The sequence below is a fragment of the Schistocerca americana genome, chromosome 3 (assembly GCF_021461395.2).
Source record: "Schistocerca americana isolate TAMUIC-IGC-003095 chromosome 3, iqSchAmer2.1, whole genome shotgun sequence".
NCBI lineage: Eukaryota > Metazoa > Arthropoda > Insecta > Orthoptera > Acrididae > Schistocerca > Schistocerca americana.
The window spans coordinates 81462351-81481977 of NC_060121.1; the positions used below are offsets into that span (position 1 = coordinate 81462351).

General features: G+C 37.9%; 1 protein-coding gene across 1 annotated transcript in view; it reads left to right on the plus strand.

The window, feature by feature from the left end:
- Positions 1-18916, plus strand: part of LOC124605882 (nucleolin-like) — a 31086-nt gene extending 12170 nt beyond the window's left edge. The window contains exons 2-3 of the mRNA XM_047137830.1: positions 11004-11207; positions 18765-18916. Coding sequence (XP_046993786.1) covers positions 11004-11207; positions 18765-18916 — 356 coding nt within the window. The remainder of the gene's footprint in view (positions 1-11003; positions 11208-18764) is intronic.
- Positions 18917-19627: the final 711 nt, after the last annotated feature.

Sequence of the window (19627 nt, forward strand, 5' to 3'; positions counted from 1 at the left end):
AGCTTCAATCCTCTTCCTGTCTAAACAATTTATCATCCACATTTCACCTCCATACATGGCTACACTCCATACAAATACTTTCAGAAACGACTTCCTGACATTTAAATCTGTACTCGATGTTAACAAATTTTTCTTCTCCAGAAACACTTTCCTTGCCATTGCCATTCTACATTTTATATCCTTTTACTTCGACCATCATCAGTTATTTTGCTCCCCAAATAGCAAACCTCCTTTACTACTTTAAGTGTCTCATTTCCTAATCTAATTTTGTGGTGTCACCGCCAGACACCACACTTGCTAGATGGTAGCCTTTAAATCGGCTGCGGTTCGTTAGTATAGACCCGCGTGTCACCACTATCAGTGATTTCAGACCAAGCGCCACCACACGGCAGGTCTAGAGAGATTTCCTAGCACTCGCCCCAGTTGTACAGCTGACTTTGCTAGCGATTGTTCACTGACAAATTACGCTCTCATTTGCCGAGACGATAGTTAGCATAGCCTTCAGCTACGTCATTTGCTATGACATAGCAAGGCGCCATTATCAATTGCTATTTCTCTTGTGATGAATGTACTGTCAGACCGATGTTCACCAATTATGGATTAAAGTTAAGTATTCCAGAAGCTACGTACCTTTTTTTACTAGTCTCAACTCCTTTAACTGTTCCAGACCTCACACCAGCCTGCGTGAGATTAAACGCGTGCCTTTCGGCTACCTGTCATAGTGGCTTGGCTGTCTTGCCAAGTCACAACAAATTCATTCAGCATCACCTGACTTAATTCGACTAATTCCATTATCCTCATTTTGTTTCTGTTGGTGTTCATCTTATACCAACCTTTCGAGACACTGTCCATTCCGTTCAACTGCTCTTCCAAGTCCTTTGCTGTCTCTGACAGAATTACAATATCATCGACAAACCTCAAAGTTTTTCTTTCTTCTCCATGGATTTTAATATCTACTCTGAACTTTTCTTTTATTTCCTTTATTGCTTGCTCAATATACAGATTGAATAACATCGGAGAGAGGCTACAACAATGTCTCACTCCCTTTCCAACCACTGCTTCCCTTTCATACCCCTCGACTCTTATAACTGCCATCTGGCTTCTGTACAAATTGTTAATAGCCTTTCACTCCCTGTATTTTACCCCTGCCACCTTCACAATTTGAAAGAGAGTATTCCAATTGACACTGTCAAAAGCTTTCTCTAAGTCTACAAATGCTAGAAACGTAAGTTTGCCTTTCCTTAATCTTTCTTCTGCGATAAGTCAAAGGGTCAGTATTGCCTCATGTGTTCCAACATTTCTATGGAGTCCTAACTGACCTTCCCCAAGGTCGGCTTTTATAAGTTTTTCCATTTGTCTGTAAAGAATTTGCATTAGTATTTTGCAGCTGTGACTTATTAAACTGATAGTTCAGTAATTTTCACATCTGTTAACACCTGCTTTCTTTGGGATTTTAATTATTATATTCTTCTTGAAGTCTGAGGGTATTTTGCCTGGCTCATACATCTTGCTCACCAGGTGGTAGAGTTTTGTCTGGACTGGCTCTCCCAAGGCTGTTAGTAGTTCTAATGGAATGTAGTCTACTCCGGGGGCCTTGTTTCGACTCAAGTCTTTCAGTGCTCTGTCAAACTCTTCACGCAGTATCATATCTCCCATTTCATCTTCATCCACACCCTCTTCCACTTCCATAATATTGTCCTTAAGAACATCGCCCTTGTATAGACCCTCTATATGCTCCTTCCACCTTTCTGCTTTCCCTTCTTTGCTTAGAACTGGGTTTCCATCAAAGCTCTTGATATTCATGCAAGTGGTTCTCCTTTCTCGAAAGGTCTCTTTAATTTTCCTGTAGGCAGTATCTATCTTACCCCTAGTGAGATAAGCCTCTACATCCTTACCTTTGTCCTCTAGCCATCCCTGCTTAGCCATTTTGCACTTCCTGCCAATATCATTTGTGAGACGTTTGTATTCCTTTTTGCCTGCTTCATTTACTGCATTTTTATATTTTCTCCTTTCATCAATTAAATTCAAAATTTCTTCTGTTACCCAAGGGTTTCTACTAGCCCTCGTCTTTTTACCTATTTGATCCTATGCTGCCTTCACTATTTCATCCCTCAAAGCTACCCATTCTTCTTCTACTGTATTCCTTTCCCCCATTGCTGTCAATTGTTCCCTTATACTCTCCTTGATACTCTGTACAACCTCTGGTTCTTTCATTTTATCCAGGTACTATCTCCTTAAATTCCTACCTTTTTGCAGTTTCTTCAGTTTTAATCTACAGTTCATAACCAGTAGATTGTGGTCAGAGTCCACATCTGTCCCTGGAAATGTCTTACAATTTAAAACCTGGTTCCTAAATCTCTCTCTTACCATTATATAATCTATCTGATACCTTTTAGTATCTCCAGGGTTCTTTCATGTATACAACCTTCTTTCATGATTCTTAAACCAAGTGTTAGCTATGATTAAGTTATGCTCTACCAGGCACCTTCCTCTTTCATTTCTTAGCTCCAATCCATATTCACCTACTATGTTCCCTTCCCTCCCTTTTCCTACTCTTGAATTCCAGTCACCCATGACTATTAAATTTTCATCTCCCTTCACTACCTGAATAATTTCATTTATCTCATCATACATTTCATCAATTTCTTCATCATCTGCAGAGCTAGGTGGCATATAAACTTGCACTACTGTAGTAGGCAGTTCCCTTTTTAAATTTTGTAACCTACCTGTCCGATTAAGGGATCTGACATTCCACGCTCCGATCCATAGAATGCCAGTTTTCTTTCTCCTGATAACAACGTCCTCTTGAGTAGTCCCCGCCTGGAGATCCAAATGGGGGACTATTTTACCTCCAGAATATTTTACCCAAGAGGACGCCATCATCATTTAATCATACAGTAAAGCTGCATGCCCTCAGGAAATATTATGGCTGTAGTTTCACCTTGCTTTCAGCCGTTCACAGTACCAGAACAGCAAGGCCATTTTGGTTAGTGTTACAAGGTCAGATCAGTCAATCATGCAGACTGTTGCCCCTGCAACTACTGAAACGGCTGCTGCCCCTCTTCAGGAACCACATGTTTGTCTGGCCTCTCAACAGATACCCCTCCATTGTGGTTGCACCTACGGTGCAGCTATCTGTATTGCTGAGGCACGCAAGCTTCCCCACCAACGGGAAGGTCCATGGTTCATGGGAGGGGGGAATAGGTTTTGAAAATGAGATGTTCAAACCACTGCATCAAGGTTGCTCTGTACCCAACAAGAGGAACAACATGCGGGTAAAGACCCACATGTTGCTAATTTCATTTACTGCTCTTTCATGTTGTTCTTCAGGAAGCTACATGATTGGAGGAATGAAGGAACCGCCAGGTCTCAAGCACAGAATGACTGTTATGAATGAGCCTCCTTGTATCACTGTGAGAGCTCCTATTTGACTTTCCCATGCAACTTATGAGGCAGAGATTTTGCTTTGAATGAGCGATAAACTGTTTCCACACACACTGAAGAATTTTCACACTATTTTTCAGTTGAATCTAGAGAATCTAGCCTGTGATGTGCCAATTGGATTCTGCTATGATAAAATATTTTTGTGTCTCCTAAAATATAGTCTCAGTCAGACCTTTTGTGCAATCCCAGCCCTACCAAAATGATTGTGGATACTGTTGCTAATAGACAGCTGATAAGCCATCTAGCTAATATCTCTTCTTGTTCACTCACAGAAAAGAGACTCCATCCTTAGGCAGTAGGTAATAAGCACCTCTTGAAGATTCTCTGGTAACACAGTTCTCCATGCCAATTTTGTTGTAACTGCACCCTTCTCATCATAAGTTTCAGACTTCACCAGCAAAAACGGTGCCATCCAAGGGATATGACACTGTGGGTGCTTTCAAATATCTCTTTCTTTTCTGTACTAATGTAACAGCTTTTGACATTTGTCTTGTGACACAATTTTCTTGTGACTGGGTATTACTGAGCTATCAGAAAACTTGGGACTTTATTAGCAGACTATATTTTGCAGTAATTGTTTAAAATATATGAAACAGTTTGAACACCAGATTTAAGATTTAAACAACCATGTAAACATTGAAGGGTTGAGGAATACTAGCAAGCCAGACTGGTCCAAACCCCCTCTCAAATATAACCTGACTTTGCCCATTCAGTGAATGAATAACTTCTTGGGCCTTCATGTGGAGTCACAGAATAGATGTACTGTATTAAATTTTCTGACACCATCCTGCACCTGAAAGAGCTTGTACCTATACTTTGCACCTGCAGTAGCACCCTTAAGGACTGCACTCAGTTTTCTGTAACCTCATGAATCTTCCAAATACCCCAACCAAGTTTACAAACGTAAATAGATTTATAGTAGAAGATGCCTATATAGAATCTATGAAGAAAGCTGTAGAAGAAGCAGTAATAGAAAACAGTGGTAATGGAGACTTGACTGTAGAATTCTGTGGTACCTGGGATAAACAGGGACACAAATCTCTTCATCCTGTAGTATCTGCCACCAGTATTAATACAAGAGAGACCTTTACATGTAGCAGTAATATCTAAATATTGTAGATGCCCACAAAAAATTGATGTATACATGAAATAATTGCACAGATATATGTTGTGACAGTTGTGGAGGAATGGAAGTGGCTAATGTTGCTAGTCTATTTCAATGTTCTGTTTCGTGTGATATGTGAATTACCTTGGTGGCAGTGATGCTAAGAGTTTCAGACATATTCAAGGACTAAATTCCTATGTGATGATGAAGTAGTGCAGGAATTTGAGTGTATTGGACAGATGCGGAAACAAATGGGATCAAGACTTTGGTGACTGAAAGCTTCATACAAAAAACAAAAACTCAGGGAAGGTAAAGGATTGGATGGGAAGGGAAGGTTAACTGACAGTGTAATTGAAAAATACAAAACTATTATGGAAGGGCTATTAGGCAAAACACACACAGTGTTGATGAAATGGACACTGTTTGGGCTCTTTCCTTTCATACTTTTTCAAGCAATGAAAGTCCCCATCATTACTTGTATCCCAAAGGAAAAAGCAGCTAGTGCAAGTACAACAATGGATTGTTGATGAAGATTACACCCATAAACATAGTCTGCCTGATGTGGCAGTGGAGGTAATGAAACCAATTTTCAGAGACTTAGGAGCACATCAACTGTTGAAAAAGTGTGTTCATGGAAAAACCCAAATGAAAATGTAAATAGTGTTACATGGTCAAGAATCCCCAGGACTGTGTTTGCTGGAATAGAAACACTTCATTTTGGCTTGTATGATGCTGTTGCTACTTTCAGTGATGGCAATGTTGTAAGGTGCAAAGTGTTCCTAGGTACGGGAATGAAGATAAATTTCAACAGGATATGTAAGACGCTTGCTTTTGACAGGGAACATCTTCGGGCTGCTGAAAGGGTTGTTTATAACATAGAAATACAAGCCAGGGTAAACAGGAAGAGGACAATGAGAAAGCTGCTAGAGAAGTTTGCAGAAGATGAAGATAATCCAGACTGTGGACCTGGAATGCACTAAGAAAGTAATCCAAACTTATATATATATATATATATATATTTCCCACGTGGAATGTTTCCCTCTATTATATTAATCCAAACTTTGTCGCTCAATTCCAAAAAGTTTTATTTTTTCATATAAATTACCCGTTTTCTCAGGATCTACAAAACAATTTCAGTTCTAATTTTCAGGAAATTCTGCATGGTCCATTATGTGTAAATTAACAAAGACTTTTTCCAAAACCCTGTACATTGTTAAATTTATAAACAAAAAATGGCACAAAAAGTGTGAATTTTTGTTACTGTACAATAGAAAAAATTTAATCTCCAACAACTGCATTGAAATTTTTAAAGTCCCTTTCTCCTCTTAGTACCACTGGTGTCAATATGACCTGATAAGCACATTTCTAACATACATCTCCCTTGTTTTCAAAATGATTATTTTCAAAATTTATGACTTTGTTTCTCTAAGTTGCTTGTACGCAATTACATATTGTTCAGTTTGCCATTTACAACATATTAAAATTTATTCATGGGATCTGCACAGAGTACCACTGGGGTCAGCATGACCCCAGTCTAAATTTTTGTGTTGGTTCTTGAATGTAACATTATGAAAACAGAATGATGACTATTATGTTGAATACATGTTATACAAAACACCTGCAACAATGAATCTAACATTTCCCACTTAATATTTATATTGAGACAATATGGCACCGAGTGAGGATCACAAGTGTGTAAAGTCCAGAAAAGGTGTAAAAATAGCGAAGAAAAGTGTTTATCGTGCAATATAGTCAGTGTGTATTGTGAAAACTTATGCATGCCATGCTACATAATGAAAAAAGTCACTGAAAAAAAACTGTGGAACTACAAGAAGTAAGAAGGAGAATTACACATTTGGAGCATCTACATTGTCTTTCGGGGAACACAATGGGCATAAATAAATTGCTCAGTGAATTTCACTCATGAATCATAAACTGTAGTAGCAAAAATACAAGACATAACATGGGTAAAAAGTACGGGAGAGTAGGCAGTAATGGCATATGCAAAACAAAGTTCCATTCTTGGTGTGCAAAAGTTGATCAATTGCCGAAAACACATGAAAAATCATTTGCAGAATGGAAATATGATACCAATGTTTACAGGGTCAGACTAAACCCACCTATTCAACTACAAAAAAGGTACAAAGTGCTAAGCGAAATAAGTGTATTTTCAAAAATATTTTCTGAAGCACCATCATCAAAGGTACATGTTTCGGCCATTGCTGCTGTCCTGAGTAGGCCTACATGCAATCCATATCAACATATGCCTAGGTCACAGCAAAAACACATAATCACATGGGAAAACTGCACATTTTACCTGATAGCCATGGATGCGGAATAGCCTCTCTTGTTGATGAGGCATCACTTATGAAATCCACGAGTTATGTCAAGCCTGGGGCTTCCCTTATGGAGATAATTAAGAATGTTTACACTGATGAAATTATCAAATGACTTCAAAAGACTTTGTGGCTTTGTTTGGTGGCTCTAAAGATGTATATAAAAATTAAACCTATACAGCCTGCTCAGAATTGAGAAAGCATCTGGCTCACATACAAACATTCTCTTTGTCAACATTCCATATCACTATGATCTGCCATCCTGGTCTTGTGTGAACAAAGAGATTAGTACTGCTAATGAGATTTCTTCCAGTATATGCAGTCAATTCGAAAATGTTTGTAGTGTTGATATTAATGGCATTGGTTGGAGATTCCACACTTCTCATGGCCTTCATTTGAATGGCCTAGGGAGGAAAATTGTAACTCAGAAAGTATTAGACGGAAGAAAAAGGTACCAGCAAACATCTACAGCACCATCAACAACAGTAACAGTAACATCACAAAAATCAATAAAAGTAGGTTCGTCATAAGTAGCAACAACAACAGAAGCAACAGCAACATCAAAATCATCACCAATAGCAGCAGAAAAATTATCACAAATGGTCAAACCACCACTAGTAACAGCAACAAAACCATCAGCAGAAACAACAGCAAAACCAACAGATACTACTACAACAGATCAACCATCAACAGAAATAGTGCCAATAAAAGAAACAAAGGCAGCAACCGGAAAAAGCATCCTGCCAGTACCACAACCACAACCACAACCACCTCCGGCTGCAGAAGCAGCAGCAGCAGTAGCAGCAGCAACAACAGAACCAACAACAACAGTAACAGTAACAGTAGCAACAGAACCAACATTAACAGAAGAAGCAGCAACTACACCAACAACAACAGTAACAGCAGCAACTAAACCATCAACAACAGTTGCAGCAACACAACACTACTTAAGGAGGAGTCAAAGACAAGGTACATCTACATAATTAAATCAGAATTTTTTGTGGCTTCAAACAAAGAAAAAGAAAAGATTGTGACAAACCAGGAAGAAAATTTCCAGGTAAGTGACAACTACTATGGAAAAAGCAGCACAGTACCAGGTAATGACAAAAGAAAAAATACTTGGCAACCAGTCAGGATAATGTGTCAGAATATTCAGTGCCTCACAAACAAAGTGCTAGATCCAAAAGTGGCTTTAAACAATCTTGATGATGTCTCTTGTATTTGTTTACCTGAACACTGGTGCAAGGCTAGTGTATTAAGTCTCATAAATATAAGCAACTTTAATTTAGCGTCACATTATTGCCAAAGTGTTTTTAAAAATGGTGGGGTATGCATTTACTCTAGAGTATGACTGCAGTTCAAAGTGAAAGCAGAATTGTGCCATCTAAATACAGAAACACATCTAGAATCATGTGCCATAGAGTTAAAAACTGAGGAGAAGAGTGAAAAACTAGTTGTCATAACAATATGAAGATCATCCCTGGGTGACAAAAACATATCCTTAAAAAAAATAGAAACAGCATTAAACACTAGACACTAAAACATTTCAGTCAACTCAAAAAAGACAACAAAGATGAACACTTCACAGATTTTGTTAAGACATAAGAAAATATACAGGAATGTGATCAAAAGAGCCAAGACAATGCACAATGACAGTGTAATTGCTGGGTCAGTAAACAAATCGAAAGTTATGTGGAATGTAGTAAAAAAAGAAATAGGTCCAAGCAAAAATGTTAGAAATCTAGATGACTTTGTTTTAAAAGATGATCAAGGTGTGCTTGTCAAGAATCTTACTTTAGCAAATTATGTTAATGACTGCTTCATAAGTAGTCCAATCAATCTGAGTAAAAATTGTTCTAGGATTAGTAGAACATCAATCCCAGGAGAAAAAAGTGTTAATTCAATATTGCTACCTCCCACAAACAAATTGGAAGTTATTCGAATAATAAGAACAATGAAGAATAAAATGCCCTCGGGGGATTGATGTGGTACCTTGTTCAGTCATGATGAGATGTGCTAGTGTCAGATCAGAACCACTCTCACACGTCATAAACATATCATTGTCAGAAGGAGTCTTTCCACAATGATTAAAAATTGCAAAAATAAAACCATTGTATAAAAATGGCAATATACATGAAGTGGGAAACTATAGACCAATAGCTTTATTATCAGTGTTTTCAAAAGTAATAGAGACAGTCTTAAAAAACATAATTACAAATTATCTCAGAGAAATTCAATCTATTGTCTGTAAACCAACATGGCTTTCACAAAGGAATGAGTACAGAGTCAGCCATCACCCGATTCATTGAAATATTGTATTGGGGCTGGATAGGAACAACTGTACACTAGGAATAAACTTGGACTTATCAAAGTCATTTGATACTTTCCAACATGATATCCTGTTAGACAAATTAAAATATGTTGGTATAGGAGGAGTGGCAAAAAAGTGGTTTCAGTCAGTGGGTAGTAGAAATTGGAACAACAAACAGTAAAAACCAAAGTACTGTTTACAGATCAGATATTCAGACTATGCCAATTGGGGTACTGCAGGGGAGTGTTCTAGGACCTCTCCTATTTCTTCTTTATATAAATGATATCAAGATTCCAATAAATGGTACTCACATAACCCTGTTTGCAGATGACACAAACATTGCAGTAACAGACATAAACCGGGTATTGCCAACATCTGCAACCAGAGTTATAGAATATTGGCAAAATTGTTTTCCTGTAATAGATATAATTAGTTTTAGAGATATTTATGATTAATTTGTTCATTTCAAACCAAAGTCACACTCTGATCTGGATTTCAGAATACAAAATACAGAAATTGTGAGTGTTGCTACCACAAAATTCTTAGGTGTACACATAGACGACAATTTAGACTGGAAATTCCACATCCCGTATCTCTCTCATAAGTTAAGCTCTGCTTGCTTTTCATTACATGGTATTAGCTTTGTATGTAGTAGGGAATGTAGCAGAACTGTTTACTTTGTTTATATACATTCTGCTATTACCTATGGCCTCACGTTCTGGGGTCATAATAAGAAAAATCTCAAAACCATCTTCACTCTACAAAAACAAGCAGTTAGAATAATTACCAACAGTTCAAGGCTAACTCCTTCAAAGTAATTATTTCAACAGCTAAATATTCTACCCCTACTGTGCCTCTATACACAAAAAAGCGTAATTAATGTAAAAAGAAATATTGACAATTTCTAATCCAACTCTGATCTACATACTTACAACACAAGAAAGTGCAATGACATTCATATTAAAAGAGATAACAAGGCTTTGGTACAGAAGCAAACAAACATACAAGGAAGCAGATTGTATAACAAACTACTGGTAAAGATAAAAGAAATAAAAAAATTGTCTTCATTTAAAGAAGCAGTGATCAAATTTTTAATGACCAACTGCTATTATAGTGTAAACAAATACCTGGAATAGCTTCATACAAAACAATTAGATTTATGTACTCTGTGCCAATAGTAATTTTTATCTTACTGTTGCTATGATCTAAATAAATAATATATACAAAAGTAATAAAATTATAAACAGCCGACCAGTTGCAATGGATAAATAATTCTTTACCTAGGCTTCAACAAATTTAAATTTGTCTTCTTCAGGAGGTGGCAATTTTACATTAGTATGGACTGATGTATCATCGCCGTTCTTACAAATGTCTGCATAGATCCATTTGTCAAAATTAAAATATAGCCCTAAAAATAGGGTTTGTCACGTAAATATAAATTAGTACATGGATGTTGCAGAGCTCACAACCGACCTAGGTAAAGAATTCTTTATCCATTGCAACTGGTCGGCTGTTTATAATTTTATTACATGGAACCGTTGCTGTTGTGCAGCTATGTTTAAAATACTGATATACAAAAGTGTTAGAATTATTATGTGTTACATCTAAATATCAACTGCGTATTTCATGTAAAAAGTCTTTATGTATTTTTTGACGAAATCCATGCAATGTACATTGTCTCTGGATGTATAAACTACTACTACTACTACTACTACCACCACCACCACCACCACCCTTTGTTTCCGTTTCTTGCCTCAGATGTTGATGTGTATTGCCTCAGCGTGTGCAAGAACTACATTATGACTAGGAAAACATTTGAATAGTGCTGAAATACAAGCAATTTTGAATGAAGAAGAGGAAATAGGAGATACATCTGATGATGATGATGATGATGATGATGAGATTGATGCTATTATTTCTGGAGGTAATGAATCAACTGAAGATTCTGATGAAGATGATCTGGAAACTCCGTTTCCTGAAGGTGCGATAGATAAAATCAGATTGTTTGCAAGTAAGTATAGATAATCTACCATATGTTTGCAAAAACTTCAATGATAATGCTAATAATAATAATAATAATAATAATAATAATAATAACAGTAATAATAGTTTGTAAATACATATGTAAAATAATAACCCATTGTTTTTCAGGTTGAGAAATGGAAATGAAACATGGGGAAAATATCCTGTTAGATTACATGGGAGACAGCCAGTACGAAATGTATGAAGACAGTTCCAGGTCCCATGAGGCATACTGTAAGGAATGTAAGTACTTTGCAGTCAGCATCTGAATTATTTATGAAGCCCAGCATTTTCCAGATTATTTTGAAGCCGACCAACAAAGAAGGTAACATTACTTTCAGTACCAAATGAACAGATATTGATAGAGAAGACTTCGTACATTCCTGCAAGAATAGGCAGGCTAAGAAAGAATTCAAAGGTCACAGTGAGGGCATGGTGAATTCATGGAATGAAGAGCAAGGACGACCTATTTTCAATAGTTATATGGCTAGGAACCACTTTACAGAAATATCACACTGTATTCGGTTTGATGATTTTCAGCACTGGTGACAGAATCATAGCCCTGATAAATTGGCTCCTATAAGGGATTTATTGAACACTGGGTAAGCCCATGACAGGGTGCATACAAGAGAATATTACAGCTGATGAACAACTGGTAACGTTTAGGGGTAGGGGTCCATTCCGCCAGTACATCCCCTCAAAAAATGGAAAGTATGGTATAAAGATATGGGCTGCATGTGACAGCACTAATAATTCTGTCACACACCTGCAGATGTATACAGGAAAGGGCAAAGGCCATCTGAGAGAAATAAATTGGGGAAAAAGAGTAGTGTCAGAACTGACAGATCATTTAGCCAGGAGTGGAAAAAATATCACAATAGACAATTTCTTTACAAGTTTGGAGTTGGCAAAGGAATTAGAGCAAAAACAAATGACTCTGCTAGGAACGCTAAGAAAAAGTTGTTGTAAGATATCTGCAGAGTTTATTGAAGCAAGGGGAAGAACTGCAGCTTCATGTCTCTTTGGATACCAGGAACCAGCTACAATAGTCTCCTATTTCCCAAGAAATGATAAGATAATGGGATTTCAGAGAAGAAAAAGCTGACAGGGAAGCAGTAAAACCTTTTTTAATCCAACTATAATGCAACTAAATCAGGTGTAGACACAATGGACAAGTTAGTCTGGACCTACACCACTAAACGTATGACAAGAAATTGGCCTATGGTTATTTTTTGTAATATTTTGAATATTAGTGCCCTAAATGCTTTCATAATTTGGCTGGTATAAAAACAAAATCTGCAAAGGAAGAGAACTTATTCTGGAAATGGGAACACGTCTAGTACAGAAAAACAGAAGTCGACACAGCAAAGCTCTCTTCCTCATCCTCCTCCTTCAGCAGAAGTGCATATGGGGGCAAAACATGGATGGTGCTCTCTGTGTGAACATTCAGTGGATAGACAACAGTCAGAAACATGTAGAAGATGCTTTTCATTCATCTGTAACCAACATTCAAAGATTATGTTAAATGGAGAGTGTTTGTTTGTTTTAAATATAAGGATCTATAAGACCAAGGATTAAGACAAGATCTGTAAGTGCTTATATACATTATTTACCTGTTCTCAGTCAGTAATGTATGCTTTTATGTCAGTTCATTGAAATAGGTAAAATACTGCCAAAACATGCTGTGTTAATTACTTTGGGTCATATTGACCCCAGTGGTACTCAATGTAACAAAAAAATTCTGGTAGTAGGAGGGTTGAGTTGCAGCCAGTACTTCAATAAATAGCCTGTAAAAATTTCAACTTCCAAGCTCAAATACTTTCTGAAAAAACATTTAATTTATAAGCATGATTCCAACATTGGAAAGATAGGGCTTTTCAGAGCCCCTTAACCTGGTTGTGACATTAGTAACTCAGTTGATTCCTGATGCCATTAGTGGTAGCTGCACCAAAGCCTGCAAATATTTAAATGAAAATGTAGAGTGATGTATGAAATAAAAAAGTACATAGATCAAGCATTTAACACTGCGATTAGGAAAAATCGTAATTTGGTGCAAAATATGAACTTAAATTCAGCCTGGTGTAACACTATAAATATCAGATTGCAGCAGATGGCAGCAGTCAGTCATGAAAATTACAGACTTTTACCAATATCTATTAAGGTGAACTATTGGGTTGAGCAATAAGTCGCAAGAGAGACCACTACCACCTACGTTGGAGGCAACTGTGGGTGGAGAATGCCGCCTTTATTATAATTTATCCCTCATGTGAGCAAATATACACTTGACAGATGATCAGTGATAGACAGAAAGTTTGCTTTCTGCCCATCTCTCTTCTTCTCCTCCTTCTTTTTCAGGTGGCGAGTTGGTTTGGGGTGAGGGAGGGGGGGGGGGAGGGGGGGGAATGCCTCTGGAAGAGGTGCCGACATCATGGCAGACACCTGCCCCCTTCCCCCAGGTATGCCACTGGCTGAATCATCTGCTAATTAAAATTCTGTTTATTGTAGACAGGGAAATTATTTACCATATGGGTGCCCAACATTGTAGGGATAACATTAAGACTGTGCACCATAAGATTTATATTGCTGGTAGTGTATCATGACGTGCTGTTAGGCATGGTACTGCTGCAATGGTATACGGTTGGAACACGAGCGTCAGTGTTCATCACAGGTGCAGACAGTAAACATAAGTCAGGACAAGGTGAAGAGGGCATCACTTGATATTTCATCAAAACATTTCTGAATTGCTCGTGGAAGAGGCCAACAGGCAACTGGACCACAAACTGTTGAAAAAGTTACTCTTCCTATGGCTGAGAATGTTGGATGCATTGTGTGTGATCTTGAAGCTGTGTACAAGCTATTGAAGACGAGTAGAGTAGGGGAGATAGCCAACATCACACCCGAGATGTTTTGTGCTGCAGTAAAGCAATCTGTAGTTCAGTTACAGACTGTCGTGGATGCAGATGGTTGTTAGTTGAGCAAAGTTTGTGCCTTGTAATATAAACATGGTATGCAATTAAACAATGTCACCCTCTTGTGTGGACAATAAATTTGGTTTTTGCAATGGTTTAACCACTATTTTCCCTACATATGTGGTTTAAAATTATTCAACAAAATATTTGTCCTATGATCCACCATTTTTCATGAGGGTCCCCTCAGGCAACGGGAGTTTAATTATAACCATTGTGCACAGTATAAAAAAGTAGAGTCCCAGCCTACTTCCATGGTGTAAACATGAACTTGCTCCTACACCTGTCAATAGGTCTCCATGAGAGGTAATTTTTTTAGCAACAGGATGGTAAGAATCCCCACTGGTGCTGTGCTGTGCTTTGCGGTAGTGGTGGTGTTGGTGATGGTGGATGTTTAACGGTCACATTGTGGTTTTCAAGATATTTGAGAAAACATATAATTTCTACTAAACACAATTCCCAGTACACAATTAATGTACATTAAATACCCCATAATGATGTACTTGAATGGAATGGACAGTGTCTTGAATGGAGGATATAAGATGAACATCAACAAAAGCAAAACGAGGATAATGGAATGTAGTCAAATTAAATCGGGTGATGCTGAGGGGATCAGATTAGGAAATGAGACACTTAAAGTAGTAAAGGAGTTTTGCTATTTAGGGAGTAAAATAACTGATGATGGTTGAAGTAGAGAGGATATAAAATGTAGACTGGCAATGGCAAGGAAATCGTTTCTGAAGAAGAGAAATTTGTTAACATCAAGTATAGATTTAAATGTCAGGAAGTCGTTTCTGAAAGTATTTGTATGGAGTGTAGCCATGTATGGAAGTGAAACATGGACGATAACCAGTTTGGACAAGAAGAGAGTAGAAGCTTTCAAAATGTGGTGCTACAGAAGAATGCTGAAGATAAGGTGGGTAGATCACGTAACTAATTAGGAGGTATTGAATAGGATTGGGGAGAAGAGAAGTTTGTGGCACAACTTGACTAGAAGAAGGGATCGGTTGGTAGGACATGTTTTGAGGCATCAAGGGATCACAAATTTAGCATTGGAGGGCAGCGTGGAGGGTAAAAATCGTAGAGGGAGACCAAGAGATGAATAGACTAAGCAGATTCAGAAGGATGTAGGTTGCAGTAGGTACTGGGAGATGAAGAAGCTTGCACAGGATAGAGTAGCATGGAGAGCTGCATCAAACCAGTCTCAGGACTGAAGACCACAACAACAACAACAATGATGTACTCCCTTGGAAGTACTACTTTTTACATTTAAGGCATTAGAAAAATAGCAAATTATTAAAAATAGCATTTCAGAAGTATAAAATTGGTAACTATGAAATGAAGTGGTTTAGGAACAAATATTAAATACGCATACCAGTGCAGTGAAGTCATATTCAGGGAGAAAATGTGTTCTGGGGGGGAACAGGGTGAAGTGGCAGTGTCAGAATGTAGTAGTGAGAGGGGAAGCATGTTGCCATATTGGGGGAGTGCAGTTCCCTCTTCCATAGGCCTGCATGTGGACAAAATCTATACAAATCTCTGCACTGCCAGAGGAAAATCTATTATCAGTCATCCCGTATGGCACCTGTAATGTTCTTCCAGGAAATGCAACTTCCCCCATTAAAAATGTTGCCCTTTTATGTCTACAGACAGACCATACCTCCCAAGAATTTGCTCTCGATTTCTCATTTGCAGTTGCTAAGTGAGATGTCATGTAAAATAGCTCAAAAGCTGGAGCTGTCAACTGTCTACTACAATGGAGAACCTGCACCCAGTGTCGACATGCCATCTCTACGTATTACACAGTGTCAATTTTGTGCCTCCTACCACTGCCTGGAGTACTTTTTGCTGTGTGGGGGAGGGGGGTTAAATGCATCACACCAGCTTTAACTTTCCCAACAAATGAGGAGTTCCAGAAGCTTAGATTCTCCCCCTCTACATTAGGTTACCTAGATGGTACAAAACTTCACATATTTTGACATAATTCAAACAACACATTACAGCAGATTGCTGTTCTCAACTCATTCTGTGAGTGCCAGCAATTCCTGAATGGAAGAAATTTTTGTGTAAGAGAACTGTAGAGGAAGTGCTGGGAAGGTATATCTACCTGTAAACTGAAAAGAGCAGCACTTGCCATACAGGATGACGAAGAATCAATTTCCCTCATGGCAGTGCAGAACAGTGTGCAGAGATGTATGTAGATCCTGCCATAGTATTTACTGTTTTGCTATTAACAAATTCAGTCCCATATACCATGTAGTGTCAATGTACTACGTGGGAAACAGACAACTCCAGACACCTCTGCACACAGTGTCACTGGTGATTTGTAAATTGGGCTGTGGAGTGTAGATACAGCTTTCTGAAATGACCTGGAGTTGCTTCTTGTGATGTAGTGAGGTACCTAAATTGGGGAATCACCTGCTTGGCCTTAAATATGTAGGCTTGCGAATGAGCAAACTGTACACTCACAATCTGGGAGTGTACCTCTTCTCACACTACCACCTTCACACTTTTCCATCTCCACCCTGATACACGCTGAAACACAATACATTTCCCTTAACCCTTTCACTGCTGTGGGCACATATACACATCCTGCTATGCCATTTCCCAGTTTCTGTGGAATCGTGTACTTGCACACTCAGCTTCACCTACAGTGCTGTGGATCACTGAACGTGCCCTAAGCTGCTGTCATCTCACTGCTGTGGATGAGTTACTTCTGTATCTTGCAAAATTAAGAAGTTACAATTATTTACTGTACAACATATCTGTCTCATTGTGTGTGATCATTTGCAAAAAACCTTGCTTCAATATATCGAACCATTTGAGATAAAATAACTGTTAGGACCACACAGTTTGTGATGTACAAGGATATGAATGGGCATATTGCATGTGAAGATCTTCCAGATATAAAACTTAATAACTAGAGAACAAAATGAGATACAATTCTCCCCTGAATTTTAAATAAAATCTCAGTATCTTAGCCCATCCACTGCAGTGAATGAAATGTTGATAAGATCAACAATGCACAAAATTATGCAGTGCAGTTCTACTTCTGTTAACTCTTTAAAATTCATGCAATGTTTTACTTACTTAATTTGTTGCAACACAGAATGATGAATAATGAAAAGGAGCACAGTTCTTTTTGGAGTGAAGATATCAGACTGTAAGATGTACAAAAGTAAATTTTTTTCACCTAATATTTTACAAAAGGTTGGATAAGTATTTCATTTCAGCCAGAATGCTGTCTCTCAGTACAGACACCAGCATTTGGTGAGCAGTGCAGCCAAAACACAAGCTGTCTCATCACAGAATACAAAGAGTACGTCTCTAGCAGTGAAAGGATTAATAATGCTCTACTGCACTTAGATGGCATATGGCATATACACATTAAATATTTGTTCCTAAATCCACTTCATTTAATGCTAATGTATGTGTGCTAACTTCATTGCCACTATTGTCATTGGCATATGAACAGAATTTGTGTCTTCGTAAGAAATCATTAAGTATATTCTGCTACAGTGGTCACTGAAGGCCCCCCACGTCATGAACCGTGGTCCTTATCTAGGTGGTGTGGCTTAGGTACCTCAAAAATAGAAAGAGGTCAGATTAATCCATGGTTGCTGAAGGAGGAGAGTGCCCTTTCAAGTAGTTGCAGGGGCAACAGTCTACATAACCAGATCATTCAATCATGTGAAATCAGCCTGCATGCCCTTGATGTTCTGGTACTGCAAGTGTGTGAAAGTGAGGGAAAATTAGAGCCAATACTTCTCCTGTAAGCATGCAGGTCTACTGCATGACTTAATCACAGGGTATCCTATTGATAAAATATTCTGCAGGTAAAATAGCCCCCCCCCCCTCCTTCCCTCCCTCAAACAAATTTAAAAAAATTTTAAAAAAATTGTATTTTTAGGTAGGGACTGCTAATGAGAATGTCATGTTGAGGAAAAAGGAAGCTGTCACTCTAAGAGTTGATGTATGGATTGTTTGGGCCTTAATTCAGGCTGTGACATTACAGAATTTAAAAATGTAAATAAAGGGGTATGTTAAACTCTAGAAGTAATGGGAATTCGTGAAGTGCTATGGCAAGGAGGACATGACTAACTTTTGGTCGGGTTGATTCAGAGATTATGAACACACAATTAAATAAGGAGAGTCCAAAAGTAGGCTTAAACCCTTCTCCACTAGCAGAAAAATACCTTTATTCATCTTCAGTAATATATCTGTTATTTTGAATCAGTTGACCAACAATTTTAATGAAATGTTATTTTAAAAAGTTAATGGCAAGATTTCTGAAAAGAACGTTGTAAATGGAACAGTGCCATTTGAGGCAACCAGATGATAAAAATGGAAGTTTATGATGCACAGGTTTTATATTTTGTAAACTAGTAATGAAAAGGAAACTGGTACAGTATTTAACTACAGCATGGTACAAGGAAAAGTTGTTATCCTTTCATATAGTGGATGATGTGTTCTCTTTAGGACAAGACATCTTAATAGGTATTCTAAAAAATACATGTAATTTTTCAGCTGTGGTGTTTAATGAGTTCGCTGTATGTAAGAATCACATCTTCTTCATACAGACAGAGATGAGTTCAGACATCTGTGTGCTGATGTATTTGAAGAATTACTGGTGCGGCTAATTGAGTCCTCACCACCTGCTCTAACTCTCAAAGAAGCACATGAGAAAGAAGGAACAAACACATCTGTATGGCAGCAAGGAGCAAGTAATTGAAGAAATTGTGGATCCATCACATCTGAGTCACCATCAGATGAGAAAACTACAGACCGTGGTTAGGTAGATGGGACAAAAGCCTCATCATCCATTGGCATTTCATTATGTTGATGGTTCTATGAGATTGATTCAAATGAAAACCTTAAAAGCCTTATAATATTTTTAATTGGAACAGTGAACAAAACATTTATGTGTATTTTTTTATGTAGGCTCCCCGCTGTTGAAAGCATGTATTCCACAAATGTGGAAGTGTATAAATATTATGATGAAATAATTATTTGGGTCATGTGTGTAGCCAGTTGTGCACTATGGTTTTGATCTCTTCGTCATTTCTTAAATACTTGCCTGCCATTGCTTGTGAGAGTGCATCAAACAGATGAGTCTCTAGGAGTGATGTCTGGTGAATGAGGAGCATGTATCGGAGATTCAAATTCTATTTCCCTAATAGTCTCAACTTCATTATGGGCTGTTTGCAAATGGGTATTGTCATGCTGTAGCAGTATTCCTGAAGACAAAAATCTTCATCATTTACTACTGATTGCAGAGTGAAGTTAATTTTTCAGCATGTCTGAATAAGTAGTTCTGGTTAACGTCACTCCACTACCCAAATAATGCTCTAAAATTACTCCATTTTCATTCCAGAAGAGAATGAGCAAGACTTTTCCAGCAGACAGCTGAGTATGGATTTCTTTTAGTTTTGGGAATGAGCTG